Source organism: Felis catus, chromosome A2 (assembly GCF_018350175.1).
Source record: "Felis catus isolate Fca126 chromosome A2, F.catus_Fca126_mat1.0, whole genome shotgun sequence".
In the NCBI taxonomy this organism is placed as follows: domain Eukaryota; kingdom Metazoa; phylum Chordata; class Mammalia; order Carnivora; family Felidae; genus Felis; species Felis catus.
The window spans coordinates 7,979,790-8,007,716 of NC_058369.1; the positions used below are offsets into that span (position 1 = coordinate 7,979,790).

The 27,927-nt window shown below is 53.7% G+C and overlaps 1 protein-coding gene across 3 annotated transcripts; it reads left to right on the forward strand.

Moving 5' to 3' along the window:
• On the forward strand, window positions 1–27,148 carry SLC44A2 (solute carrier family 44 member 2). Of its 3 annotated transcripts, none has more exons than XM_023245347.2 (22): window positions 1–143; window positions 14,957–15,005; window positions 17,074–17,147; window positions 17,276–17,360; window positions 17,896–17,980; window positions 18,173–18,283; window positions 18,360–18,420; window positions 18,507–18,630; window positions 18,751–18,834; window positions 18,925–19,037; window positions 20,651–20,782; window positions 20,878–20,977; window positions 21,061–21,153; window positions 21,338–21,422; window positions 22,027–22,289; window positions 22,375–22,469; window positions 23,092–23,195; window positions 23,320–23,393; window positions 23,483–23,553; window positions 23,731–23,819; window positions 24,895–24,979; window positions 25,418–25,903. In XM_023245347.2, the coding sequence occupies exons 1-22, from the start codon at window positions 113–115 to the stop codon at window positions 25,537–25,539; spliced, it is 2,130 nt and encodes a 709-aa protein (XP_023101115.2). In that variant the 5' UTR covers window positions 1–112; the 3' UTR covers window positions 25,540–25,903. The 3 variants fall into 3 exon arrangements, with proteins under 3 accessions (XP_023101115.2, XP_003981922.3, XP_003981921.3); XM_003981873.6 differs by lacking the exon at window positions 1–143 and adding an exon at window positions 14,227–14,382; XM_003981872.6 differs by lacking the exon at window positions 1–143 and adding an exon at window positions 14,229–14,382 and having other exon boundaries at window positions 25,823–27,148.
• Window positions 27,149–27,927: the final 779 nt, after the last annotated feature.

Below are 27,927 nucleotides of genomic sequence, written 5' to 3' on the forward strand. Positions count from 1 at the left end.
GGCGGGGCGGGGCCGGACCGGGCCGGGGCGGGGCGCTGCAGCCCGCGGAGCCTCCCGCCCGCGCGGGCTGGGGTCGCTCCGGCTCGGACTCCCCTCCTCGCCCGACGCGGCCATGGAGGACGAGCGGAAGGACGGAGCCTACGGTAGGAGCCGCCTCTGGCCCGCGACCGCCTCTGCTGAGTTGGGGGGCTTTGGGGGAGGGGGACACCGGAGATCTCAAACACCCGCGCTGCAGCTGGGGGCCCCCCTCCGGCTTCTCGGCCCAGCATTCCTCTCTGCGCCGACCCCACGCCCCCCTGCTCCCGCCGGGTCGCCCTGCGTCCCCTCTCCCGGGAGCCCCCGCACCCCCTCCGGCTGATGGGCCAGGACGCACGGCGCATGCTCCACCCGGGGAGGTCCCGTTATCTGGGCGGCTCAGATGCCAGGCGGGGGAGGGGAGGCTTGGCGACCGGGGCTCGGAAAAGGGACAGGGCCCCGACTTCCCCAAATCCCCCTCCTCTTCTGGTCGCCTTAGTCCGCTTCTTTCTGCTGCCCACACCCCCCTGGAAGTGGCCATCTCGGGCTTCTGGCCAGATGGGGAAACTGAGGCAAGCCTGGGCAGACCGAATGCTGGGGTGGAAGGCCATCGGTTCTTGCTAGCGGCCTGGAAGGACAGAAAGAAGGGCGCCCTCGGTGAGGTCGCTGTAAGGAAGAGGAAACCATTGAGAAACTTTCCTGGCCGTGTACAAGGGGCTGGGGGGTGCCCGCTACCGTTTCGCAAAGTCCCTGCGACGCGGGCCCCCCCTCCCGGGGTGGGTGGCCTTCGCCTCTGGGCCCCGAGGTTGGGGCCAAGATGAGGCCCCTCCCTACCCACGCCCTGCAGTGCCGCCTTTCCCAGGGTTCCCACGGAGGGGGGTTGCCATCCTCAGTTTCTCCTTTCTCTTCTCCATTTTGGGTCCCAGGGCTGAGCTGGGCACATGTCCCACGCAGCTCTCCCCTGGGGCAAAGGGGCGCTGCTGCCCCTCCTTGTGTGACAGGAACTTCCTGGAAACTGTGAGACAGAGGCTTTGGGGAGGGGGCAGGAAACCACTCAAAATAATCAAGAAAAACAAGCTGACTGGAGACGTACCTCCCTCCCCACTGCCTCCACAGTGGCCTCAGCAGGTTGTAGAGACAAACAGATGGGGGAGGCTGGGACCCTCCCTGCCCAGCCCAGCCAAGAGGGAAACACAGGGACCTGGCCACCACCCAGCCACTCCCCTCCCTGCCAGCCAATGTCCTGAGGGGCCTCCTTGCTCTTGGGTTTGGCTCAAACCCCAGACCCTGTATCTGTGGGTGCTGTGCGTCCCTTGGGTGTGGCTGGCTGTCTCTGAACTGGGAATCTCAGATTGGAGCCCTGGTCAGGCCCTGCCTGCCTGTGGGCAGCACCTGAGGGATCTTTGATGTCTTTAAGGAGCTGGGGTGGGGGATGGCAGTCAGAGTGGACAAGGATGTGATTCATCAAGCCTTGAATTTGGCCAAAGGGAACCGGCCATAGATGGGCCTGAGCAAACCCTCCCAGGCCCTGCCAGACCCGCACTCCAGACAGGGGACCTCTGTGCCCAACGGAGGTTACTCTGGGCGCCGGGAGCCCATTCCATCAACAAGTATTTTTTGAGCATCTTACAGGCACGGTCTAGACACTGAGAACACAGCAGTGAACAAAGCAGAATAATTCTTGAATAAATGTATGATTTTAGGTTGTTGTTAAGTGTTGTGGAGCAGAGAACAGGACAGCATGTGTGTGGGAGAATCATCTAGGATTATTTTAGGTGACCCAGGGCTGGAGTTTGAGCCAATAGCCATGGGAAGATTTGGGAGAAGTGTGTTCTAGGCAGAAGGAACAGCAAATAAACCAGCCAGTTGCTTAATTATTTTTCTCTATGACACCCAAGGAAGCCTGAGGTGGAGACTGCAGCTATGTCTTGCAAGCCAGGCCATCACCTCCTCCAGAGGGGCCCCCGGCTTGACTCCTTGAAGTGGGGGATCTCACGTAGTTTGTAAATAATAGTTCATTCTCATCAGAACCAAAACCCTGGAGCCCTCAGGCTACCCCATGAAGTCACTGCCAGGAAATGAGGGGCTTTCTTTTGGGAACAGTGTTGCAAGGGTTGCTCACAGATCCCAGTGCTCACAGGGGCACGCCTGGGTGGCTCAGTGGGTTAAGCGTCCAACTTTGGCTCAGGTCATGATCTCACGGTTTATGGGTTCGAGCCCTGCATCAGAGCTCTGTGCCGTCCGCTCGGAGCCTGGAGCCTCCTTCGGATTCTGTCTCTGTCGCTCTCTGCCCCTCCCCCACTTGCACGCTGTCTGTCTCTCTCTCAAAAATAAACATTAAAGAGCATTAAAAAACCATATCCCAGCCCTCACACAGCCCTTGTATCCCAATGCCTTCCCATCCATCAGCTTTCAGGGGGTGAAGTCAGACAGACTCAGGTTCAAATCCTGATCCTGACACTTAGGAGCTGTGTGTGACCATGGGAGAGTTGGCGACCTCTCTGAGACTCTATCCTTGTCTGCAGGTCTAGGCAGACCATACTCACTGCTGGGCAGCATTTTGCACAGTGGCTGGTAGGCTCTCTACATGCCAAGAGGCCTCTGGGGCCCATAATGTCGGAGACATGGATTTTCCAGAGCTGATGGCAAAGCAGCCCTCTCTGTCTAGGCATAGACTTGGCGGGACTGGGCAGGGCAGGAAGCTCCCTCCTCTGCAGACACCATATTTAGATGATATGAGGAAACTGGGAAATGGCTCCTGGCCCTGACGGATCCTTCCCACCCACCCAGGCATGAGCATGGAAAAAGATTCCAGAACTTAAAACAATACACTCTGATAGGGGGCGGGGGGAAGGTGGGAAAAAAGTAATGGTGCTTGTGTAAAAAGCAGATTCCAGGGGCCCCTGGGTGACTCAGTCAGTTAAGCATCTGACTTCGGCTCAGGTCATGATCTCATGGTTCGTGAGTTCCAGCCCCGCGTTGGGCTCTCTGCTGTCAGTGCGGAGCCTGCTTCAGATCCTCTCTCTCTCTCTCTCTCTCTCTCTCTCTCTCTGCCCCTCCCCCATTCTCTCTCTCTCAAAAATAAATAAACATTTAAAAAAACAACAACAGATTCCCTGGCCCCATTTGCTAGAGTCCAACTCAGCTGACAGCAAGGATCTGGCATTCGATTTTTAAAATATATTGTTGGGAGGGGTGCCTGGATGGCTCAGTCGGTTGAGCGTCCGACTTCAGCTCAGGTCATGATCTCATGGTTTGTGAGTTCAAGCCCCGCGTCAGGCTCTGTACTGATGGCTCAGAGCCTGGAGCCTGTTTCGGATTCTGTGTCTCCCTCTCTCTCTGCCCCTCCCCTGCTCATGCTCTGTCTCTCTCTCTGTCAAAAATAAATAAACATTAAAATATATTGTTGGGGGGCGCCTGGGTGGCTCAGTCGGTTAAGCGGCCGACTTCGGCTCAGGTCATGATCTCACGGTCCGTGAGTTTGAGCCCCACGTCGGGCTCTGTGCTGACAGCTCAGAGCCTGGAGCCTGTTTCAGATTCTGTGTCTTCCTCTCTCTCTGACCCTCCCCTGCTCATGCGCTCTCTCTCTCTCTCTCTCTCTCTCTCTCTCTCTGTCAAAAATAAATAAACATTAAAATATATTGTTGATGGGGCGCCTGGGTGGCGCAGTCGGTTAAGCGTCCGACTTCAGCCAGGTCACGATCCCGCGGTCCGTGAGTTCGAGTCCCGCGTCAGGCTCTGGGCTGATGGCTCAGAGCCTGGAGCCTGTTTCCGATTCTGTGTCTCCCTCTCTCTCTGCCCCTCCCCCGTTCATGCTCTGTCTCTCTCTGTCCCAAAAATAAATAAACGTTGAAAAAAAAATTAAAAAAAAATATATTGTTGGGAGAGGACATTTGCTTGTTAATTGAAAGTTTATTTTTTTCAAAAAGGGGTGATACATTCACATGCTTCAAAATCCGAAAGATACAAAGACTATGTGGCTTTATCCTGAAAGGTCTCCCTTGCACTCCGTCTCTCAGCATGACACAACCTTCTTGGCAAAGTGCGTCAGTGTTCCAGCACCTAGTGCTTTCTTCCAAATGGAGTCTAGGCCTTAGAACCTCGCATGACAATTATATACATATTCCTTACCTAGTGGCTGTTTTTTCCCCCTTTTGCAAAAATGTCAGCAAATCCCTAGTGTGCGAACTCTGAGGCAAGATTGTGTGTGTTCAGTTTGAAGGTGTATCCGCAGTGCCTGGCACATAGTAGGTACTCAACATCTATTTACCGAATGAAAGGGTGTTTGTTTCACCTGTTGCTTCTTTTTTTTTTTTTCCAAAGTTTATTTATTTTGAGAGAGAATGTGCGAGGGCAAGCAGGGGAGTGGCAGAAGGAGAGGGAGAGGGAGAATCCCAAGCGGTCTCCGCATAGTCAGTGCAGAGCCCAATAATGGGCTCAAACACACCAACTGTGAGATCATGACTTGAGCCAAAACCAAGAGTTGGGAACTCCACCGACTGAGCCACTCAGGAGCCCCTCACATGTTGCTTTTTGTTTGTTTGTTTGTTGCTTTTTGTTTCTTTGTTTAATGTATCTTGGAGACATCTCTCATGTCCGGGCCTGGGAAGCTTCCTCGGTGTTTTCCTGACAGTTGCATAAAGTAATTTTATATTTATGCAATTTATATAAATTTGCAATAAATTTTTATAATTTATTTTATATTTATATAAAGTAGTTTATATTTACCCAATCTTATATTTAACCAAGAGGAATATTAAAAAAAATTTTTTTTTAACGTTTATTTTTGAGGGAGAGAGAGAGACACACACAGAGTGTGAGCGGTAGAGAGGGAGGGAGACACAGAATCTGAAGCAGGCTCCAGGCTCCGAACTATCAGCACAGAGCCCGATGCGGTACCCGAACTCACGAATGGTGAGATCAGACCCCAGCCGAAGTCGGAAGCTTAACCGACTGAGCCACCCAGGCGCCCCTCCGGAAGAATATTTGAGACTTTTTATTGAAGCAGACAGTTCATACGTAAAAGGAAACAAATCCTAAATGCATCAGGCTCCAGAAGTTTTCACATGGTGAACACACCCATGGAATCAGTGCCCAGATCTGGAGAGAAAAAAAAAAAAAAATTCCTAGCACCCCACAAGCCCCTCATGCCTAAGGAGGGCCAATCCGTATTATTATTTTAATCTTTTGTGGTAAAAAAAAAAAAAAAAAAGAAAGAAAACAAAAAACATAAAAAAACAACTAAAATTTACCATCTTACTCATTTTTATTTGTATGTTTCAATAGTGTTAAGTATATTCACATTGTTGTGCTATGGCCTGTTTTTGTAAGGCCAATGGACTAAGAATGGCTCCATTGTTTGTAAATTGTTGTTAAAAAAAAAAAAAAGGAGAGCCTCTGTGGCTCAGTCAGTTGGGCCTCGGACTCTTGATTTCCGCTCAGGTCACAAATCTCAGTGAGATCGATCCCTGCATCCAGTTCCTGCCTCATGATGACAGCACAGAGCCTATTCAGGATCCTTCCTCTCTCCCTCTCTCTCTAAAAAAAAATAAATAAATAAATTTAAATTAAAAAATAAAAAGGAATATGCGACAGAGATGATATGTGAAACCCAAAGCTTCAAATCTTAACTATCTCCCCTTTAACAGAAGAAAATTTGCACATCTCCAGTAAGGACCTTCCCATTACCCCAGAAAGTTCTCTTATGCTCCGTCCCAGTCAATCCCCAAAGGGAGAGTTGTTTTTAAATAGGGTTTAAATTTTTTTTAACATTTATTTATTTTTGAGAGACAGAGAGACAGAGCACGAGAGGGGGAGGAACAGAAAGAAAGACACGGAATCTAAGCAGGCTCCAGGCTCCGAGCAGTCAGCACAGAGCCTGACACGGGGCTTGAACTCACCAACTGCGGGATCATGACCTGAGCCGAAGTCGGACACTTAGCCGAGTGAGCCGCCCAGGCGCCCCCCTCATTTTAAATAGGATTTTAGTCTCTTACATAATAAAATAAATATATTCTCATGGGGGCAGAGGGGAGGGGCTAAATAAAAATAAGCCCTCAACCACACAGAGGTAGCAGAACCAAGAAATCTTTCGCACAAGCTTAGCCTGTTTCTGTGTGTGTATGTGGCATCTTTACGGTATTTTTTTAAGGCTCCTCTGGCCGGCTTAATGAAAAATGGTCCTGTTCCCAGGGTGAGATACTATGTTGTCCTGTAAACAGCTGAAGTAGATCTAACCTCCTTATGTTAGCATGTGAAATAGCAAAGTAGGAAAGAATATGTGTAGCAAAACAGGGCGTGGGGGCATAAACAGCTACAAATTTGCTTCTGCATGTGTACTTAGACTGTCTGGAAGGAGGAAAGGGAAACCAGGGAGAGGAAGTTTGGGCTCTGGGCCAAGGGTGAGAGGGAGAGTGATTCTTCTTAGTCTGAAGGGTTGTTTCTGGTTGCGGCGTTTTTACCTCGATAAGCACACCGTTTACTTAATATCAACGAAGTCACTTTTTGGGCAGGTGCGGTGCGGCAGCAGGTGCTGCCGTGGCGGAGCGGACATGCTAAGAGGGGGAAACAGGCGAGATGCTGAGATAAATGAGGGAAATTCTTGGAATGTCAGAGACGGGCTCAGGAGAAAAATCATGCAGGGAAGAGGAGTGGGAGTAATCTCTAGGGCCTTGAGGCGGAGTTAAAAATTTTAAGACCATGCTAAGGTGATCAGAGGCAGGAAGGAGGGAGCTGTGAAGAATGTTTCAGGGAGAGGGTGTGGCCTGTGCTCAGGGTACAGGGTCTGTGGGCCGTGGAGAGGACTTGGGCTTTTGTTCTGAGAGAGGTGGGAGCCATTGAGAATTCTGAGCAGAAGAGGGAACCGGCCTGACTCGGGTGCCCACCGGCACCCTCCGGCCCCTGTGAGGCGCAATGGCAGAAGCCAGACCAGGACAGAGGCGACAGCACTTATCCAGAGGCATGAATCACCTGGTACCAAGGTGCTAAGTAAATGAGCACATCTACAGAAGAGCTAAGCCCAGAGTTCTGACTCTGCCAGGTCCCGGAATCCAGCATCGCCTCTGCTCCAGTCCGGCCGCCTTCTTCCTAGCCCTTTAGCACCTGCACCTTTTGTGTCCCTGAACCTTTCATATACGTGAGCCTCAGTGTTTCCATCCATAAAATGGGGTTAACAACAGCATTGGCTCCTTCTTGGGGCTGTCTTCAGGGTTCAGTGAACTGATGCGGGTTCAGCCCTTAGCCGAGCGCTTGGTCCACGGTAAATGCTCAATCTGTGGGGGTTATTCACAGGGCATAGAGTTCAAGGGCATGGTTGTCAGGGGCAGAGTTCAAATCCCAGCTCCAACTGGCTGTGTGATTTGGGGCAAGTCAGGAAGCATCCGCGTGCCTTGGTTTCTGTATTGAGTCCTGTACACCGAGAGCCTTGCGAGGATGGCATGAGCTTGTAGAAATAAATGTCTGGCTTGGTGCCCAGCACAGGCCCAGCACACAGTAGGTGCTCTGTTTTGTTTTTTGTGTTTTTTTGTTTTTTTGTTTTTTTTTTTTTTTGCTCTTAGCATTGTGACCAGGACTGTGACTCTCACCTTTCCTATTCAGACTCTTTCCTCCCCAAACTCTTGGTCAAAGGGACTCATCTGGGTGGTTGGGGTCCCATTGCCCAGGCAGGCACAGACTTCTGGGAAGGCTGAGTGAGCCGGCCTGGCTGTGTGGGTGAGGCCCTGGGCTGCTGCAGGCCTTGGGGACTTGGCCAATTATCTGGAAGCCACAGGGGCTGGGTGGCACTTGATGTCCTGGCTCCAGCATTGTGACTGGGCAGCCTGTATCAGTTTCCTTATCTCCTACACCCACTGCACCGGCCGCGACGGCCTTTGTGCCCAGCAAGGCCAGGACCCAAGGGTCCCCCACCCAGCCTGGTCTATTGGCCCAGCTTTTCTACACCTTCCCCCCATACTGTAACATCTTTAGTTCTGCCTCTGTCCGTATCTGCCACAGAAGAGGCCTGGGTTGGAGCCAGAGGGGCCTTGGTTTGATTCACATAGCTCTATCCCTCACCAGCGGTGCGGTCTGAGCCTCATTTGGCCCTCTCTATCCAATGGGACCATGCTCCTAGTTAGTGTTTGTTGAACCCCAGACTTTGCTAAGTGCTTTTTGAGCATTGAATCCTGACAACACCCACGAAGCAAATACAGCTATCAGTTCCATTCTCCAGGCAGGAAAATGGCAGCCTGGAGAGGGAAAGGGCGTGTCCATTCACCCAGCCCTTTTGTGGGCAATAATACCACTCCTGACTGTTACAAAGAGAGCACATGAAACCTGCTGGCACAGAACCCGGCTCAACACTTGCTGGTTCATGGCCTAGAGACCAAGGGGTGGCAAACTTTTTCTACAGAGAGGCCAGAGAGTAAGTATTATCAGCTCTGCGGGCCCCGTGTAGTCTATCTCGCGAACCCAGCTCTGCTGTTGTGGCCCGAGAGCAAGTCACAAACAGCGTGAACAGGAACGAACATAGCTACGTACCAAGAAAACTTGACTTACAGCCACTGACATTTCCATCTCACGTAATTTTCACATGACAAGCTAGTCTTCCTCTTTTGACGTTTTCCAGCCATTTAAAAGTGTAAAGACCAGGGGCACCTGGGTGGCTCAGTCGGTTGAGCATCCGACTTTTGGCTTCGGCTGTCATGATCTCACCGTCTGTGGGTTCGAGCCCCCTAGTCGGTCTCTGCACTGGCAGCACAGAGCCTGCTTGGGATTCTCTCTCTGCCTCTCTCTGCCTCTGCCTCCTCTCAAAATAAATAAATAAAACTTAAAAAGAAAACAAAAAAAAAGACCATTCTTTGTTCTAGATCATGTGAGAACCGGCAGTGGGTGATTTCTTCCACCCTGCCCCCTCACCCCACCCCCGCCCCATGACAGTTTGTCAACCCCTGGCCTAGATGGTTACACACTGTGATCGGCAGAATCATGGTTCCCCCCACCCCCACCCCCGCAAACATACCCACATCCTAATTCCTGGAACCTGTGACTATGTTAGCTTACAGGCCAAAAGGGAATTAGCAGATGAGATTAAATTTAGGGTGTTTTTTTTTTTTTCCATTTTTTAATGTTTATTTTGTTTTGAGAGAGAGAGATAGTGTGACTGGGAGAGGGGCAGAGAGAGAGGGAGACACAGAATCCGAAGCAAGCTCCCGGCTCCGAGCTGTCAGCACAGAGCCCGACGCGGGGTTCAAACTCATGAACCGTGAGATCATGACCTGAGCTGAGGTCGGATGCTTAATTGACTGAGCTACCCAGGCACCCCTAAATTTGGGATCTTATGATGGAGAGATTATCCTGGATTATCCAGGTGGACCCAAGGACAAGGGAGGACCCTTATAAAGGGAAGAGGGAGGCAGTAACAAGTCAGAGAGGGAGATGTGGTGGACGTGGGCTTGGTGGGTGTGTTGGCTTTGAGGATGGAGAAGGGGCCATAGGCCAAGGAATGTGGGGGCGCTGGCAGCCTCTAGAAGCTGGAACAGGTAAGGAAACAGATTCTCCCACAGAACCAGCCGAAAGAACACAGCCCTGCCAGTGCCTTGATTTTAGCCTAGGGAGATGCTCTTGGGATGTCTGACCTCTAGAACTGTAAGATAATGCATTTGTGCCATTTTAAGCTACCCATTCGGTGGCGCTTTGATACAGCAGGCACAGGAAATTCATACAGGTCCTAACTCATGAGCTGGGCAGCCCCCCGGCTCTACTGTTCACCACAGGTATGTCATTTCTCTCTGGGCCTCAGTTTCCGCATCTTTCAAGCGGAGGTCACGATGGGATCAATCTCACAAAGCTGTTGTAAGGATGAACTGAGGGAAAAGCATGCACCGTGTCGGAAAAGCGCCTGGCACATGGTGAAGCGGTCAGTAAAATGGAGGCATTGGGGCATTTGCACTGTTATCGTCTTGCAGGATTGTTGCAAAGATTCAGCGAGTTCTCATCCTGCAGGGTTTGGGTCAGGCTCGATGATCAGAATCCAGGAGTATTTGGGGCACCTGGGTGGCTCAGTGGGTTAAGCATCTGACTTGAGCTCAGGTCATGATCTCTCGGTTCATCAGTTCCAGCCCTGTGTTGGGACTGTCAGCTGTCAGCACAGAACCCACTTCAGATCCTCTGTTCCCCTCTCTCTCTGCCTCTCCCCCACCTGCTCGCTCTCTCTCTCTCTCTCTCTCTCTCTCAAAATAAATAAATAAACTTAAAAAAAAAAAAAAAGGAATCCAGGAGTATTCAACTTGCCCCTCCCCCTATTCCCACCTGCTAAAGTTAATGAGAGCTAATGGAACCCGTAACATGCTCACACCAAGCTTCCCTCCTGTATTTCTCAAGAACCAACAAGGCCAGGCCCTAGGCCAAGCCAATGCCAGGCGCCGCTGTGCATCTTTAGTTCCATCTTACAGAGATAACTCAAGTTCACACAGCAAGGTCATGGCCCTACTGTCTCATCCACAGCCACCAATTTCTCTGAGAGCTGAAACCTCTCTGTGTGTCTTCCCCTGCCCAGCCTGGCCAGGTTATGCTCCCGCTCAGACACTCTCAGTGGCTCCCACTCACCCATCGGACCTGGAGTAAGGATCTCCTACTGGTTGGTAGATGACTGGGCGAGCCACTTCTCCTCCTTGGGCCTTGGTTTTCTCCACTGTAAAATGGGTTGATGACAGGACCTCCACTATAATGAGGACAGAGCTCGAGTCAGAAAGACACTCCGTAGTCAGCACCACCCACTCTTATATGGTTCCTTCCACTCTGCCAGTCTGGCTGACATTCAGCTAACATGGAGAAACTTCCAGCGTTCCCCTTATCCCTTCTCCACCCTTACTAGTCTCACCTTTTATCAGATGTAGAAATATGTTCCTGTGTTTTTCCCTTCATACTTGTAATAGTTTTGAGGTGTTTTCTTTTTCTCTTTTAAGCACTTTTACTTATTTATTTGAGTAATCTCTGCACCCAATGCGGGGCTCGAACTCATGACCCCGAGATCAAGAGTCACACGCCAGCCAGAGGCCCCAATAGTTTTGAGTCTTTATCTCTCTTGCATGATTAATCCATGTGGAATTTGTTTTGCTATGTGTTGGGAGTGGAGTTAACTTTTTTCTTCCGAACGCAATTGAGGCCACGACCTGACTTATCCTCTCCCTGCCCACTGAAAATGCCACATTTATCAAGTATTAAATTCTTGATGCATAAAATTCACAAATCAATTTAAAAATTTTTTAATGTTTATTCATTTTTGAGAGACAGAACATGAGCAGGGGAGGGGCAGAGAGAGAGGGCGACCCAGAATCCGAAGCAGGCTCCAGGCTCCGAGCTGTCAGCACAGAGCCCAACGCGGGGCTCAAACTCACGAACCGTGAGATCATGACCTGAGCTGAAGTTGGACACTCAACCACTGAACCACCCAGGCGCCCCCGCAAGTTAACTTTTTAAATACTAGAAAACTCTAAGCTACATTTCTGCTTTCAGTCTTAGCTACCTATACATGGTTTGTTCATTCAACAAACACTGAGTGCCAGGTGCTATTTTGGGCCCTAGATACAGTTATGAACAGATATAAACCCCTGCCCTTGTGCCGTGAACAGCAAGGGGGCAGACAATAAACAAGCAATATGTAAATGTGCGACGTGCCAAGTAGTGATAAAAAACAAAATAAAACAGGGTGATGGGACAGAGGGAAGAGGGATGCTGTTTTGGATAGGATGGTCAGAGAAAGCCTCTCTGAGGAGGGGATGACTGAGCAGAGGCCTGCGTGAAGTAGAGTCACATGGACATCTCTGGGAAGAGATTTCTAGGCGGAGGGAACAGCCAGTGCAAAGGTCCTGAGATGAGACCATGCCTGGTGAGTTTGTGTATAGCTAGTGAGGCCAGGGAGGCTGAAACAAACAAGTGAAGGGGAGAGAGCAAGGAGGCGGGGCTGAGCACAGAGGGCCTTTTAGATGATGGTGAAGAGTTGGGGTTTTCCTCCGAGTGAGGCAGGAGCCATGGAAGGTTCTGGACAGAGAGAGAGACATACCCTGACTCAGATGTTCACAGACTCCTCTGGTTGCTATGGGCGGAACAGACAGGAGGGTGAGGGGAAGGCTGGGAGCTGGGAGAGCCGGGTGGAGATGCCTGCACTGGTGACAAGGGTGGGGGTAAGAAGTGGTTGGATTCTGAAGATTCTGATGGCAGAGCTGGTGTGAAGGAAAGAGAGGCATCCCAGGCTTCTGGTCTGAGCACTTGGGAAGATGAAGCTGCCTTTTCTGAGCCGGGGCTGGTCGGAGACCATCAGGGGCTTGGGTGTGATTGTGCTGAGTGTGAGACGCCCGTGAGACCCCTAAGAGACAGGTGTCACAGGGGCGTGCAGTTCAGGGGACCGACATTTGGGAATCATCAGGGTGGATCTGGTGGTTGAAGTCCTGAGTCTGCAGGAGTGTCCCCAAGGGACCTAGCATAGCTGGGAAGAGGCTGGAGCCTTTTTTTGTCCACTGCTTGGACTGGGTGGGTGGGACCAGCCAGCCTTGGGGTTGGCAGGAACCACAGGAACCACAGCATTTCTCTGGGAGGCCTGGTCACCCAAGGGCATGGCTTGGATCCTTGAACCTCTCCTGTTTGCTGAAGCCTGTGGGCCAGGGGTCAGGTGGGGCTTCCACAGCTGGAGGCCCCTGGGGGGAAGGTACATTCCTTTAGGGACAAGCTGAGTTAGTGACCAGAGCCCTGCCAGGGAATGCTTGGCTCTGAGGTAGCAGCTACAATTATCGAGCACCAACTGCATATGACCACACTATATAACCCCGTTGCTGACTGTATGCCTCATACTGAATGTGTGTTCCTGCTAATCTACTGCACCAAACGTATAATCCACTATACTGTAAAGTGTACAGCTGGCCTCAAAGAGAGCTCTTGGGCAGGGCGGGGGGGCGGGTACAGAGAGAACAGGCACATGACTGAGGGAGTATACAGTTGGCTTGGGGAGTGGATGGTTGGTGTGGGGGTGTATAATATAGCCAGCTGACTGTACACCCCATACTGGCTGCACAACCCTTTGCTGACTATATTCCTTGCACCAGCCCCACACTGATCAAATACCCCCATGGCAACTGTATACCTCTTCGTTGGCTGTATGCTTCCACACCAACTGTATAACGCCAGGCTGTATGCCCCCTACTGGCGGTCCCTCCATACCTACTGTATATCTCCACATCAGTTAAACACCCTTACGCTAACTGTAGTACGTCCATGCCAACTGTATACCTCCTGGTATCCTGTGATTGGTCTTTGACCGGTTTTGGTTTTATACTTTCAGCCCCAATTCACAGTTGAGGCTGCTCAGGGCAGGCAAGATACTGGCTGAACTGCCCTGCGGCTTGGACGGGGCAGAAGGAGCATTTGAATCTAGGGCCATGGGGTTAGAAGGGGAGCTTCACAAGAACAGACGCACAAGACTGGGCTCCCATTTGCTATTGTATATACTCAGCGCCCAGCCCTGGGCCTGCACCCAGTAGGCGCTGAATAAATACTTGTTCTACCGAACACTGGCTTCAGGATTCACAGTCGGGATGTGTGCTGGGATGGTGAGCTCAGGTGTATAGCCCTGGGGGCCACAAAGGGCAGTGCCAGGCAGGGATGTGGCATCTGGGCTGCAGGTCCCATTTTGCCAGTCTTCAGAAGACCGGCGATATGGATTTTTATGTGGAGTTTCCCAAACGTTTAACTGTTGGCATTTCTTTTCTTTTTTTTTTTTTTTTCTTTTTTTATGCAGACCAAAATAAAAACTGGTTTGAGAATTTTCAGCTCAAATACTCTATATTTGGGAGTTTGGGTGCAGCCATCTGCCTGCTTTGCGGCGCGTATCTCGAGTTACCTCCCTACGCCTCAGTTTCCGTACCTGGAGAATGGGGCACTCTCAGGCGCCCTTCCAGGGTTGAGAGGTGTTCCAGGCGGCGGCGTCCGGTTGGGACGCGGGGGGCGCGCCGAGGCCGCTGGGTGAAGCCAGAGTCCCCCGGGTGGGGGCTGGGCAGGAGGGGGAGCGGCGGGGGGGGGCGGAGTGGGCTAAATCGGGGGTGGCGGGTGAGTGGCGGGAGCAGCTGCGGCCCCGCCCGGGCCTCTCCCCCCCTCCCTCAGTCCGTCGGCCAGTCCGTCCCGAGGCAACTGCTCCGCTAGGGCCGGTCAGACCGGTTTGGGCCGCCCCGCCTGGCTCTCTGCTGGGAGGAGCCGCCGCCAGTGGGTCCATCGGTCCCGCCTTCGGGACGCCCGCGCGTCCGGACCCAGTGCCGAGGGGGCTCGGAGCAGGCGGGCGGCGCCGGTGCTGGGCGCCCGCGGGGATGGGGGGCGAGCGGCCGCATTACTACGGGAAGCACGGTAGGCAGCGCCCCTCTTGCGCACCCGGGCCTGGCCTGTTGGAGGGGGCAGCGGGAGGACCCCGCGGGGAGCTAGAGTGGGGAGCAGACGTGCCGATCTCTGCCTGTAGCGCCTCATGCTCACGTGCCTGCACCCCTCGCCCTGTCCCTGCCCGGAAGCTGCCTCTCAGAGGTCCCTCCAGCCCCCCTCACCTGAAGAGCCTGTCTTCGTAGCCCCCTCCCCGGTACTCCTGCCGGAACCTTCTCCAGATCCCACCTTGGACCCTCCCCTCCCTACCTGGCTCCCAACCCCCTAGTCCAGCGCCCTCCCCAATGGGTAGCCGCCAGGGGGATAACTCGGGGCTGTTCTCGGTGGGCGACTGCTCCCCCTGCCTTGGCCTGCCGGCCCCTGCCTTGGCCTGCCGGCACTGGGGGCTCGGGCGTGGTCGCCTGGAAGTGGGGTGAGGCAGAAAAAACTCGCTGGCTCTCTGGAAGTTACTCTTCCCTGGGCCAGAGGGTACCCCTAGGGGCTTCTCCGGGGGGGGGGGGCTCCCATCCCCTTCTTGGTCACCCTGCTCAATCTTCCTGATTTTCAGGAACACCACAGAAGTATGACCCTACCTTCAAAGGACCCATTTACCACAGGTAAGGGCTCTGGGTTCCTGGGAGGGGTGGGGTCTCTGCTGGAATTGCCTCTACCCATTTCTTTACTCCCCCCCCCCCCATCTGCTCTCCAACAAACTGGTGATAGATAGTTGCAACTTGACAATTAAAGAACTAATTTCCTTAATATACAAAGAGTCTTTACAAATGCATTTTTAAGCTCAGGCAAAAGACTGGAAGAGATCATTTCTAGAACAAGAAATACCATAGGCAGTGAAGTTATGGGAAAGTACTCAAACTCACTGATAGGTAAAGGAATGGATAAAACAACAACCAAATAGAATTTTGCCACCATGGATTAGCAAAGATGAAAACGATTGGCACTTAGGCTGTTCTGAATCTAACCCGCACAGTGTCTTCTTGGAGGGAATTCGGAAATACGAATTTTTAAATGTGCAGCTCTAAGGGCGCCTGGGTGGCTCAGTCCGGCAAGGTTCCGACTTCCGCTCAGGTCATGATCTCTCCGTGAGTTCGAGCCCAGCGTCGGGCTCTGTGCTGAGGTGCTGGGAGCCTGGAGCCTGCTTCCGAGTCTGTGTCTCTCCATCTCTTGGCCCCTCCCCCGCTCATGCTCTGTGTCTCTCTGTCTCTCAATAATAAATAAATGTTAAAAAAAATTTTTTTTAATAAAAAAAAGTAATAATTGTGCAGCTCTTTGTTCCAAAGAGTAAAATTCTAGGGAAAAAAAATTCTCCATCAACCTTGTACACCTGAACAAAAAGAGATGATGTAGCTGCTTTTTTTTTTTTTTCATTTTTTTTTTCAACGTTTATTTACTTTTTGGGACAGAGAGAGACAGAGCATGAACGAGGGAGGGTCAGAGAGAGAGGGAGACACAGAATCGGAAACAGGCTCCAGGCTCTGAGCCATCAGCCCAGAGCCCGACGCAGGGCTCGAACTCACGGACTGCGAGATCATGACCTGGCTGAAGTCGGACGCTTAACCGACTGCGCCACCCAGGCGCCCCTGTAGCTGCTTTTTTGAAAATGACAAGACCCAGCAATCTGAATGTGCATCTTTGGGAACTGGAACTAGTTGATAAGTTACAGTGGATCTTTGGGTCCTACTGTTCCGCAACTGTTAAAACGTACAAAAACCCTTGTAAGTGGTGACGTGGATCACTGACAAAATATTAAGTGAAAAACAGCAAGACACAGAACAGTGGGCGTATCACAATCACTTGAGTTAACAACAACAAAAAATGGTTTTTGAACATTTGTATCCAATAAATAACCCAAAAGACTCAGGAGAGGGGCACCTGGCTGGCTCAGTCAGAAGAGCATGTGATTCTCGATCTCAGGGTCTGGAGTTCCAGCCCCACGTTGGGCGTAAAGATTACTAAAAAAGTAAATAAATAAATTGAAAATAAGAAAAATCATTAACAAAGTTTACTTACAGGGAGAGGGGCCATGTGGGTGACTTATTTTTTCATTGCATGCATTCCTGCATAATTTAGTGTTTATTTATATTTGAGAGAGAGAGAGAGAGAGAGAGAGAGACAGCTTGTGAGCGGGGGAGGGGCAGAGAGAGACAGACATCATCGGAAGCAGGCTCCAGGCTCTGAGCGGTCAGCACAGATCCTGACCCGGGGCTGGGACTCATGAGCCATGAGATCATGACCTGAGCCGAAGTCAGACACTTAACCGACTGAGCCACCCAGGGGCCCCAAAATAGTTTACATTTTAAAAAACATTACTGCCAATTGCTATTAGAGGTGTGGGGACGTGGGCACTCTGAATCGGAAGACAGCTGAACACTGTGGCCCACCGCTTCAAGAACAATGTAGCATTAGGTATCAAAATGTAAGGGTGCCGGGCTGTCTGGGTAGAGCATGGGACTCCTGATTTGGGGATGTGAGTTCCAGCTCCTTGTTGGGCGTAGAGGTTGCTTTAAAAAAAAAAAAAAAAAAAAAAGGCGAAATGTACATGCTCTTTGGTACAGCATTCACACCAGTAAGGAATACGTGGATGTGCGTTATGTGTTCCGGGCAGCATAGGGTCCATGATACACAGTCCCCAAGGTTCCCACCCAGATGCTGTTCTTTGTTCCCCAGGGGCTGCACAGACATCATTTGCTGTGTGTTCCTCCTCCTGGCCATTGTGGGCTATGTGGCCGTAGGCATCATAGGTGAGTGGAAGAGGGCACAGGGTTGGGGTTCCAAGGTGGGGGGGGGGGGCAAGCCACAGCCTCTAGGGCAGGAACGGGGATGATGCTCAGGGATGGCCGTGCCTCAGTGTCCCTGGATCCCTCCACAGCCTGGACCCATGGGGACCCTCGAAAGGTGATCTACCCCACCGATAGCCGAGGCGAGTTCTGCGGGCAGAAGGGCACAAAAAATGCGTGAGTCTGGTTCCTTGGGGCCTGGTGGGACTGGGGAGGCATGGGCGGGAAGGCTTCGTGAGCACAGGGGAGAAGGTTCCAGGCTTCCCCCACCTCCATCCATCCATTAGTTTAGTCAACAAGTATTTATAAAGCTCCCACTGTCTCCAGCTACTATTCTAGGCCTGGAGGACACAGCACTAAGTGAGACATTAAGAGTCTTGTGTGGTCGCTCACACTTTAGGCGAGGGACAGAGAGGAGACAGTCCTGGATCTGGTGTCACATGGTGATGAACAGATGAGCCAAAAGCGAGTGCAATCCAGGCTGTGCCACTCCCTGGCTGTGTCACCCAGGGCGAGTGTCTCAACCTCTCTGGGCCTCATTTTCCTCAGCTCTGAAATGGGGACGATAACAGGCTGTTGTGATGGTTAGATGAGCCAAAAGGCAGAGCTTAGAACGGCGCCTGGTGTGGAGTGGCCGCTGCTAAGGTTGTGGTTTTCATGAGGCATTTTATATGCCATCGTGACAGTTTCCATCTCCCTTCCCCAACCCCAGGAACAAACCCTACCTGTTTTATTTCAACATTGTGAAGTGTGCCAGCCCCCTGGTCCTACTCGAATTCCAGTGCCCCACCCCCCAGGTAATGTGGCCTCTCCCCATCTTCTTTGCCGTCCCTGCTTTCTGTCGCCGGGGCCTCTTCTCCCTATAGCGACAGCTTCTCTCTCTCTTTTTCCTTCTTTTTCCTGGTGAATGGGAAGTGGGACCTCTGTCCTGAGTGGGGATCGGGTGTCTGTCTTGATCCCACCCAACCCCTGCCTCCTGCCCCCCCAAGATCTGCGTGGAGAAATGCCCCGACCGTTACCTCACCTACCTGAACGCTCACAGATCCCAGGACTTTGAATACTACAAGCAGTTCTGCGTGCCTGGCTTCCAGGGCAACAAGGTGAGGGGAGCCCAGGTGGGGGCAGGGGGCAGAGTGCTGGCCTGGGGCTTTAACCGACCCCCCCCTTTCTTGTCAGGGTGTGGCTGAAGTGCTTCGGGATGGCGACTGCCCTGCTGTCCTCATCCCCAGCAAGCCCTGTGAGTCTGGGGTTCCGTAAGCTTGGGTGGCCGGGGAGAGGTTTCGGGGGCTCAGCCTGACTGGTCCCTTTCCCTGCTCCATGTAGTGGCCCGGCGATGCTTCCCAGCCATCCACGCCCACAAGGGGGTCCTCATGGTGGGCAATGAGACAACCTATGAGGACGGGCACGGCTCTCGAAAAAACATCACAGAGCTGGTGGAGGGCGCCAAGTGAGGACCGCCACCGCCCATCACAGCGGTGTCCCCCTTTCCTGGGTGGGACAGGGCATCCCCTGGGGCTGGCCCAATCAGGGAGGGGCTCTGACACCAGCCTTGTTTGCCCTTCCCCAGGAAGGCCAATGGGGTCCTGGAGGCGCGGCAGCTGGCCATGCGGATATTTGAAGATTACACAGTTTCCTGGTACTGGATCGTCATGTAAGTCAGGAGGGAAGGTGGCCCTTCCTGTCTGTGTGTCCTGGGGCTGGTGAGACGATCGCTGTGTTCATGCCCCCATTTTATCCCCAGAGGCCTGGTCATCGCCATGGTGATGAGCCTCCTGTTCATTGTCCTGCTCCGCTTCCTGGCTGGCATTATGGTCTGGGTGATGATCATCATGGTGATTCTGGTGCTGGGCTACGGTGCGTCCCCCCTCCCGGCACCCTCCCCACCCCCCAGTCTGCAAAATGCCTGTACCCTTTGACCCGACAGTGGCCGGCAAGAATCTTGTCCTAAGCCGTGAGACATTCTCCATTCTTCTACTTGGTGTGTTTGTGAAGATGTTCATCTCGGTGTTGTTTATGGGAGCAGGCGCTTGGAAACAACCTCAGTGTTTATCGATGGGGGATGGGTTAACTCGTAGCCTCCCAGGCTGGGACCTGGAGCTGTATTTTATCTACATCAAAAAGCATTCTCAAGCAGACTACTTAACACAGTGATTAAAGATGCGAGCTCTGGCACCAGACAGCTGGGCATTAAATGCTGGTCTTGCCAATTCCTTCCTCCGTGACCGTGGGCAAGTGACTCACCCTCCCCGTGCCTCAATTTCTTCCTCTATAAAGTGAGGATAATTAGTATTTACTAGTTAGGAGGCTTAATGAGAAAAAGTGTGCAGATGAGATGCGGGGGGGGGGGGGGGCTGTAGATTTCAGGCCCGTGGAACCCAGAGGTCATGCTCAGAATTCAGTGGTTTGTATTTTGATTATCTAGACAAACTTTCCAGGGGAAAGATGCCTGATAGGCAATCCAGTGTGAGGATACAGATATTAAAACACTCACGTTAATCACTGGTTTCTGGCTGGGTGCTGGCATCTTAGGCACATTTTTTTTTTAATTTTTTGAATTTATTTTTGAGACAGAGAGAGAGACACAGCATGAGCAGGGGAGGGGCAGAGAGAGAGGGAGACACAGAATCCGAAACAGGCTCCAGGCTCCGAGCTGTCAGTACAGAGCCCGACACGGGGCTCGAACTCACAGACCGTGAGATCATGACCTGGCCCGAAGTTGGACGCTTAACCTAGTCACCCAGGCGCCCCCATTTTTTTTTTTTTTACTTTATCTGGATTTTACAATTTTATTCTTCAAAGAGCAAAGGGGAACATTAAAAGTCCCTAATACGGCCCCACTGAATGTTAACACCCATATCCTTCCTCCCCACCCACGAATCATTGTTATAAGGTGGCAAGGAAAACCTCAAGTCACACAGCAGCCTGATACCTATTCAGTCACTCACTCATTCCTACAGGCATGCGTGCGTCAAACACGTACTGAGCGCCTATGTGTCCTAGGAAGTTTTCTAGGTCCTGGGGGAATGCGGGGAAAGATGGACCAGAAATAATAAACCAGCTGTGTGCAACTCTTGATCTCGGAGTCGTGAGTTTGAGCTCCAGGTTGGGTGTAGAGATTACATAAAAATATAATCTTAAAAAAGAATAATACTAATAAACTAGAAAACTCTCTAGCAGGTCCAAGCAGAGAGAGGGGATAAGAAGTCGAGTGTGAGGGTGTGTGATTTGAAACAGGAGAAGGGGTTTGGGAAGGTCTCATTAGAAGGTGCCATTGGAATAGAGACAAGGAGGGTGTGAGGAGTCTGGTACCAGGCAGTGGGCATAGCAAGTGCAAAGGCTCTGAGGCAGGAGCAAGCACTGGCAGCCTCTGTCCGCTCTGGTTTCTGCTTCTGCTAAATGGGGGTGTTTCCCCCTGCTTTGCAACGTCGGGGGAGCATTCCGTGGGCTGAGGTCGGTCCCCTGTGCAGGAATATTTCACTGCTACATGGAGTACACACGACTGCGTGGCGAGGCCGGCTCCGACATCTCCCTGGTGGACCTCGGCTTCCAGACAGACCTCCGCGTGTACCTGCACTTGCGGCAGACCTGGATGGCCTTCAGTGAGTCCCAGCCCCCCCATCCTGCCCTCCGGTGAGGCCTGGGAGGGAGTGGGGACAGGCAGCTGGCAGCCTCTGCCACCCTCTGCCTCCCGCAGTGATCATTCTGAGCATCCTTGAGGCTGTTATCATCTTACTGCTCATCTTTCTGCGGAAGAGAATTCTCATCGCCATCGCACTCATCAAAGAAGCCAGCAGGTGGGTGCCAGGGTGCCCGGGGTTGGGCTGGGGTTTGCCCCGGGGCTGCTGGGGCCCTGATGCCTGTGTCTGCTCCTCCCCAGGGCCGTGGGATACGTAATGTGCTCTCTGCTGTACCCACTGGTCACCTTCCTCCTGCTGTGTCTTTGCATCGCCTACTGGGCCAGCACTGCTGTGTATCCACCGTCAGACCCGGATCCCTGACCCCCCGGGGGTGGGGCAGGTGGCTAAGGGCCAAACTTGCCTGGAAGTGACCTGCAGCTTGGGGGCAGGGCCGGAACCTGGTGGCAGGGGGTGGGGGGAATGGAGCCTTTCTGGGGTCCCTAGTCCCACATGTTGGGTTCCTTAATGAACCTCCAGCTTCCTGTCCACTTCCAACGAAGCTGTCTATAAGATCTTTGATGACGGCACCTGCCAAGTTGCCGGGAAAACCTGCAACCCTGAGGTGGGGGTCGGCTATTTCCCCAGCAGCCCACAGGCTATCTGAAACCTGTCATCTCCCCGCTTGGGGACCATTCAGCAAACATTCAGTGCCTGCTGTATGCCCTGTGCTGGATGTGGGGAGCGTGGAGGGGAAGAGCTCCAACTGGGCAGCCCCACCCCACCCTAAATGCTGGACCACACCCACCTTTCTCCCCTTGACTTCATTTCCTGCCCCACACCCCGCCCTTAATCCAATGATAGCCAGTTCTTGTTTCTAGAACCCCTTCCTTGCCTTTCATAAGCCCCTGTCCTGACCCCTGTGGTCCTCATACTGATCTCTACCACTCTTGTCCTGTCCACGTGACCACTCAACGGATGCATGACCCCACTCTGATCCCCAGGATAGGTTATCCTGCCTCATCGACACCTGTGGAGTCAACAATCCCATCTTGCTTCTAGAATCCCTATTAAAAGCCCCTATACGGAACTCCCAATCCCTTGACTTAACTCTGACTCCCATGACTCCTGTCCCACTCCATGAGCTACCTGACCCGGGCCTGATGCCCAGAACCCCCTCTGAGCCCCTGGCCCCTATGTTGTGACCCGGCTCCCCATCCTTCCCGCAGACCTTCGCCTCCTCCAATGAGTCTCGCCTGTGCCCCGGTGCCCACTGCCAGTTCGCCTTCTATGGTGGTGAATCCGGCTACCACCGGGCCCTGCTGGGCCTGCAGATTTTCAATGCCTTCATGTTCTTCTGGCTGGCCAACTTCGTGCTGGCCCTGGGCCAGGTCACGCTGGCTGGGGCCTTCGCCTCCTACTACTGGGCCCTGCACAAGCCAGATGACCTGCCTGCCTTCCCACTCTTCTCTGCCTTCGGCCGGGCGCTCAGGTGGGACGCTGGGTGGTCTGGGGCTGGGGGCGAGATGGGCTGGAGGAGCCTTGGCCTGGCCGCTGACCACCCCCTTGGCCCTCAGGTACCACACAGGCTCCCTGGCCTTTGGCGCCCTCATTCTGGCCATTGTGCAGATCATCCGAGTGATGCTCGAATACTTGGATCAGCGCCTCAAAGGTGCGGCCCACCAGTGGCTCACGATGGCCAGTGGGAGGTGGGGCTGGGGGGCGGGGTTAAGGCAATGGGACTGTGATTGGTTTCTGCTTGTAGGGAGCTTGATGAGTTCCTAAGGTGGAAGAATGGCTGAGGGAGTCCAGTGGGTGGAGTTCTTAACCCTGGGGTAGCGGATGCGGGACCAGGAGGCCTGGGGCACCATTGGTTCCTGAAGAGACTAGGATTTGTGTGTGAGGAGAAGAGCGGGGCTAAGGCTTATTTTTTGTTTTTTTGCTGCGGTGGAGCTTGGATTGGTTATTCTTTGGGGTGGGGCCAAGGAGGCGGCAAGGATTGGCTTCTGCTTGGGAGGCGGGGCTGGGGCAGGTGTGTGGGTTGTGATTGGTCCCTATCCTAGAAGCTGGGTTGAAAGGCTTCAAGATTGGGCCCCTCCTAGGGGTCCGAGCCCCTGGCCCGGTTGGTTCTTACTTGGGTGAGGGCCAGGCCCCTGGAGGGTTCTGGATCAAGTTTCCTTTCCCTGTCTCTTTGAGAAGGCAGGCTCTGGAAATCTGGATTGTATGCATGTTATGAGGGTGGAGGGTGGTCCCTACCGGGGGTCTCCCCTCACCTCTGCGCCCTTCTCTCTTAGCTGCAGAGAACAGGTTTGCCAAGTTCCTCATGACCTGTCTCAAATGCTGCTTCTGGTGCCTGGAGAAGTTCATCAGATTCCTCAACAGGAATGCCTACATCATGGTGAGTAGACCTGAGACCCCGAACCAACCCGCCAACTCCTGCTGGGTGAGAGCAGCCCTCGTTCCCAGCCGGTGGGCCTGATCCCTCCTCCTCCTCCTCCTCCTCCTCCTCCTTCTCCTTCCAGATTGCCATCTACGGCACCAACTTCTGCACCTCGGCCAGGAATGCCTTCTTCCTGCTCATGAGAAACATCATCAGGTCAGAGAAAGCACCATCCTCTGGCTGCCTCCCTCCTCCCCCCGGTCCCTGAGCCCCTATTCATGCCTGCTCCTCACTGTCCCCTGCAGAGTGGCTGTCTTAGACAAGGTCACCGACTTCCTTTTCCTGTTGGGCAAACTTCTGATCGTGGGTAGTGTGGGTGAGTGCCGCTGGTCAGCCTACCGGGGGGGCTGTGGTTGGGGTGACTTGTGAAGTGCTGTCGGGCCCCATGTCTTCTTCTGTGACGCCTGCCATGGTGTCTGAGGTCTTCTTGGGGGGAGGGGCCGCTTCCTTTAGTCAGAACCCTCAAGCATCTCCGTTACCTCCCTCTCTCCAGGGATCCTGGCATTCTTTTTCTTCACCCACCGTATCAGGATTGTGCAGGACACAGCACCGCCCCTCAATTATTACTGGGTCCCCATACTGGTACGGACCTTTGGGGACGGGTGGGGATCCAGGGAGAAGGAGGCGCTGGGGTCCTCCTGGTCTCTTTTAACTAGACAGATGTGGATGGTCAGAGGTGGGGGATTGATTATGTATTCAGTCCCACAAACACGTAGTAAGTACCTACTGTGTACCAGACACAGGGGGAGGAAGGGCTTCCCTCCAGGGGGCCTTCCAGTTCAGAGGCAAGTAGACGTCAGTCAGGAACGATACGGGTGGCTGCACGATTGCACACTGACTCGTGCCACCGGCGAGGCTTACGGGGAACCGTTAGAGCCTGTGCGGGAGGATTGGGGCAGGTCTGGGAGGCCCGGTGTCTTCACTGTGGAAGTGATGTCAGATCTAAGATCTGAAGGAGATAACAGGCCACATCCAGGCAGAGGGAACAAGTTCGGGGGCCGTGAGCTGGGACTGTGCCAGGAAATGAAGAAACCGGTGTGGGGGGAAGGAGGTGGAGATAGGGGCAGGGAGGTGATGGGGCCGTGGAGGTAATGTCATGCACCCTAAGAGCAGTGCAGGCCTTGGAGCCCAGTGACCTAGAATTTTATCTGACTCTCTTATTTGCTCGTTCTAAGATGGTAACTTTGAGCAAGGTATTTAATCTCTCCATGGCCCGCTTCCTTCAATCCATAAATGTTTATCAGATACCTGCCAAGGCCCTGTGAGCCTCCAAATTGCTGGGGGTGTAGCAGTAAGTGGCACAGATACAGTCTGATGGAGATGAGGGCGTTATGTCTGTAGTACCCTAAACATGCATAAAATTGCAGCCAGGGTCTAGCTGTCAGAAGCAGCTTCGTAGAGGAAGTGGTATCTGAGGACTCCACATTTGAGCTGGAAGCAGAAAGATAAGGAGGCCTTAAACTAGATTCAGTTGGGACAACAGCATGTGCAAAGGCCCTGGGGTTGAAGAGAGCAAGGAGTGAATGGCAGCACTTTGGATGTTACTCTAAGGAGGGCTTATCAGCAGGGAAATGACCTGATCCCAGCCTGGGAGGGTGTGGCGGGTGGGAGTTGCCCTGGGAGCCGGGGTGGAAACATCTTGGCTCCCCTTGCCCAGACGGTGATCATCGGCTCCTACCTGATTGCCCATGGCTTCTTCAGTGTCTACGGCATGTGTGTGGACACGTTGTTCCTCTGCTTCTGTGAGTGACCCCTCACCCAAACCCTTGCCAGGCCCTGACTGCCTTCTCCCCTCTGGGCATAACATCTTCTGATGGGGCTATGCATCCAACGGCCAGGTGGCCCCAGCTTCCCCGGGCGTCCGAGGGCCCTGGCATGCCTTCTCGGCTTCCTCCCTGCGCTCGGAGCTGCTCCATCCCGTTGTGCCCTGGTCCGGCCTGCAGCTAGAACGCTCTGCCCCTGGGCCCTCGGCTTTGGGGTCTCTGGCTTTGTTGGGGGGGATCTGTGGCTGCTACTAACTTTGGTCTCTCCATCTGTCTGTTTTTTGTTTTGTTTTTTGTTTTTTCTCTTCTCTTCCTCTACTCCGTGCCTGCTGGCTTCCCTGTTCTTCCCTGCCTCCCTCTTTCCCTCCCTTCCTGACCACCCCATTTTCCCCCTGCCGGTTCCTGGGGGGAGCCCAGGTGAGGACCTGGAAAGAAATGACGGCTCTCAGGAGCGACCCTACTTCATGTCGCCCGAGCTGAGAGACATCCTGTTGAAGGGGAGTGCGGAGGAGGGGAAGCGGGCAGAAGTCGAGGAGTAGAGAGGGAGGGAGGCGTGGGGGCCACACAGGCCTCCTCCTTTCCTCCCCGTAGACGGGGGGTGCATGCGGGACTTCCCCTGCCTGGGAGCGTGGGGAGCGTGTGTGTGTCCCGTTCCCGAGCCTTCCACGGCTCGCCCCTCTCCTGTCCCGGCGTGTCTTGCTTCCTAATCCTCTGAGGCTTCTCTGTGGCCCTCGTCCCGTCCCCCCCACCCCACCCCCGTCCCCGGAGGCCCCTGCCCGGGGGCTCCCCTCATGCCACGGTCTCTGGGGCCTCTCTCCGCAGTGGAGGACCTGGAGAGGAATGATGGCTCAGCCGAGAGGCCTTACTTCATGTCTCCCAACCTCAAGAGGCTCTTGAACAAGACCAACAAGAAGCTGGCGGAGTCCTAAAGGCCCCGCTCCCCCGCGCCCCACACACCTCTCCAGAAATCTCACACCGGGTGCTCGGCAGCTGGGCCAGAACCCTTGGCCCGCTGGGCTCACGTGAAGTCCTGTCACTGCCGCCCCCCCCGCCCCGCCCCCACCTGTCCGGTCATCACTGGACCCCAGGGACCTGAAGGATTCGGGGCATCTCCTCCCCTGTGCCGAGGGGCCTTCGGAGTTTTCCTAGCGGCGCCCCGAGACGGCACGAGTCACGCCAGCTCTACGCTGGCCTGGACGGGGAGAAGTCCGTTGAGGCCTCTGACGTCCGACCTGCAGTGGGGCCCGACCTCTGTGGGCCGCCGCCCGCTTCCTGTCGCTGCCTTCCAACGGGGCAGTGTCTGCGTCTGCGAGAGTGGTGGCCGAAGCGGGCTGCGGTTCCTCAGGCCCCCGTTCTCTCGTGTCTGCTCCGGCCAGGACCAAGCCCCTTCTCCATGGCTGAACGGCTGACTCACAGGCTGCCACATGCGTTTCTTTCTTTCTTTTTTTTTTTTTAACCTGGACGTGCATTAAAGGGTCTGTTAGCTTTTTCCTGTCTGTCTCAACGGCTGAGCCGGGGCCAGCTGAGGAGTGCCTTCTGTTGTCCCCTCCCCGCCGAACGTGGCTGGGGTGGGAGTGGGGCGGCCAGGTGGGGGTGTCTCCTGGCATGGGAGGCCACAGCAGGGGTGTCACGGAAGGAGAGGGAGCTAGTCTGTTGGGGGAGGGCAGCTGGGAGCAGACCCGGTGCAGGAGGGAGGAGGCCGCTAATGGCTGTTTAATGGGAACCTGCTGGCTGGCTGGCTGGAGGAGTTGGGCCCGATTTCCCCCCTTCTCCTGCCAGTTACTGACACAGCTCTCTTTGTAAGAGAGAAAGAACCTGAATCCCCCAAGGGGCGATTTCAGGGGAAGGGGTGGGTGGGGGCAGATGCCGTGAGCAAACCGGGCCGCCTCTGCCCAGTCACTTCGCCTTGAGGATTCTTTTGCCAAATTTGTGGAACTGCACGGACCTGGTCTCCTGGTTCCCCCTTCGCCACGTCCCAGGCCCCTGACTTCATCAGCACCGTGCTAGGGTCCGGAAGAGGGAGAAACCCAGGCCTGGGGTCCCAGTGTCTTGTGTCTGCCCGCCATCCCTCAGGCCCCCTCGTTCTGTCTGCACACTCTTGCGTGTTAACTGCATTCCAACCACTAATAAAGTGCCTATTGTACAGAGCCCGGGCCTGGAGTGTTTGTGGAGTAGGAGGCTGGTAGGGGGAACCCCAGCTTTGACTGTCCTGGGATTCATTCTCTGAGCTGGGGCGAGGCTCTCAGGGGAAGGAGGGAGGGCAGGAAGCCTTCTGTCTGCTGGCCCCGAGTCAGCCCGAATGGTACCCTGCGGGCAGCTCAGGTTTCTTCTGAACAAATAGCCCTTATTAGGTTCTCATCCCTACACTCCAGAAGGTGACGATGGCCTGTCTACCCACCCCCCACCTCCTCAGTCACATGGCCTTTGTCCCCAGGCCCAGGCACCTGAGGCACCCACAGTCTAGTCCAGCCCCTTTGGACCCGCAGAACTGCAAAGAACTGAACCCTGTCCTGCTGCCTAGGGGCTCACTGCTGCCCCCTGGTGCAAGCTATTTGCCCACCTCTGGGCCCTCTGTCCCACATTGTCCCGCATGGCCGCCTTTCTCTATATCCCTGCCCTTGTAATTTTTTCTTAAACAGCCACCATTTTTTGAGTACTTCCTACCTGCGTACCATAAACCACGTTTTTTCTTAAAGTTGATTTATTTTGAGAGAGGGAACTTCCGTAAGTGGGAGAGGGGCAGAGAGAGGGAGAGAAAATTCTAAGTGGGTTCTGCATCAGCACAGAGCCTGAGGAGGGGCTCAAACTCAAAAACCGGACTATGAGATCACGACCTGAGCCGAAATCAAGAGTAAGACGCTTAGTCGACTGAGCCACCGGGGCGTCCCCATGGGCCACTTTTATTACTCTCTTCAATAATTAAGACC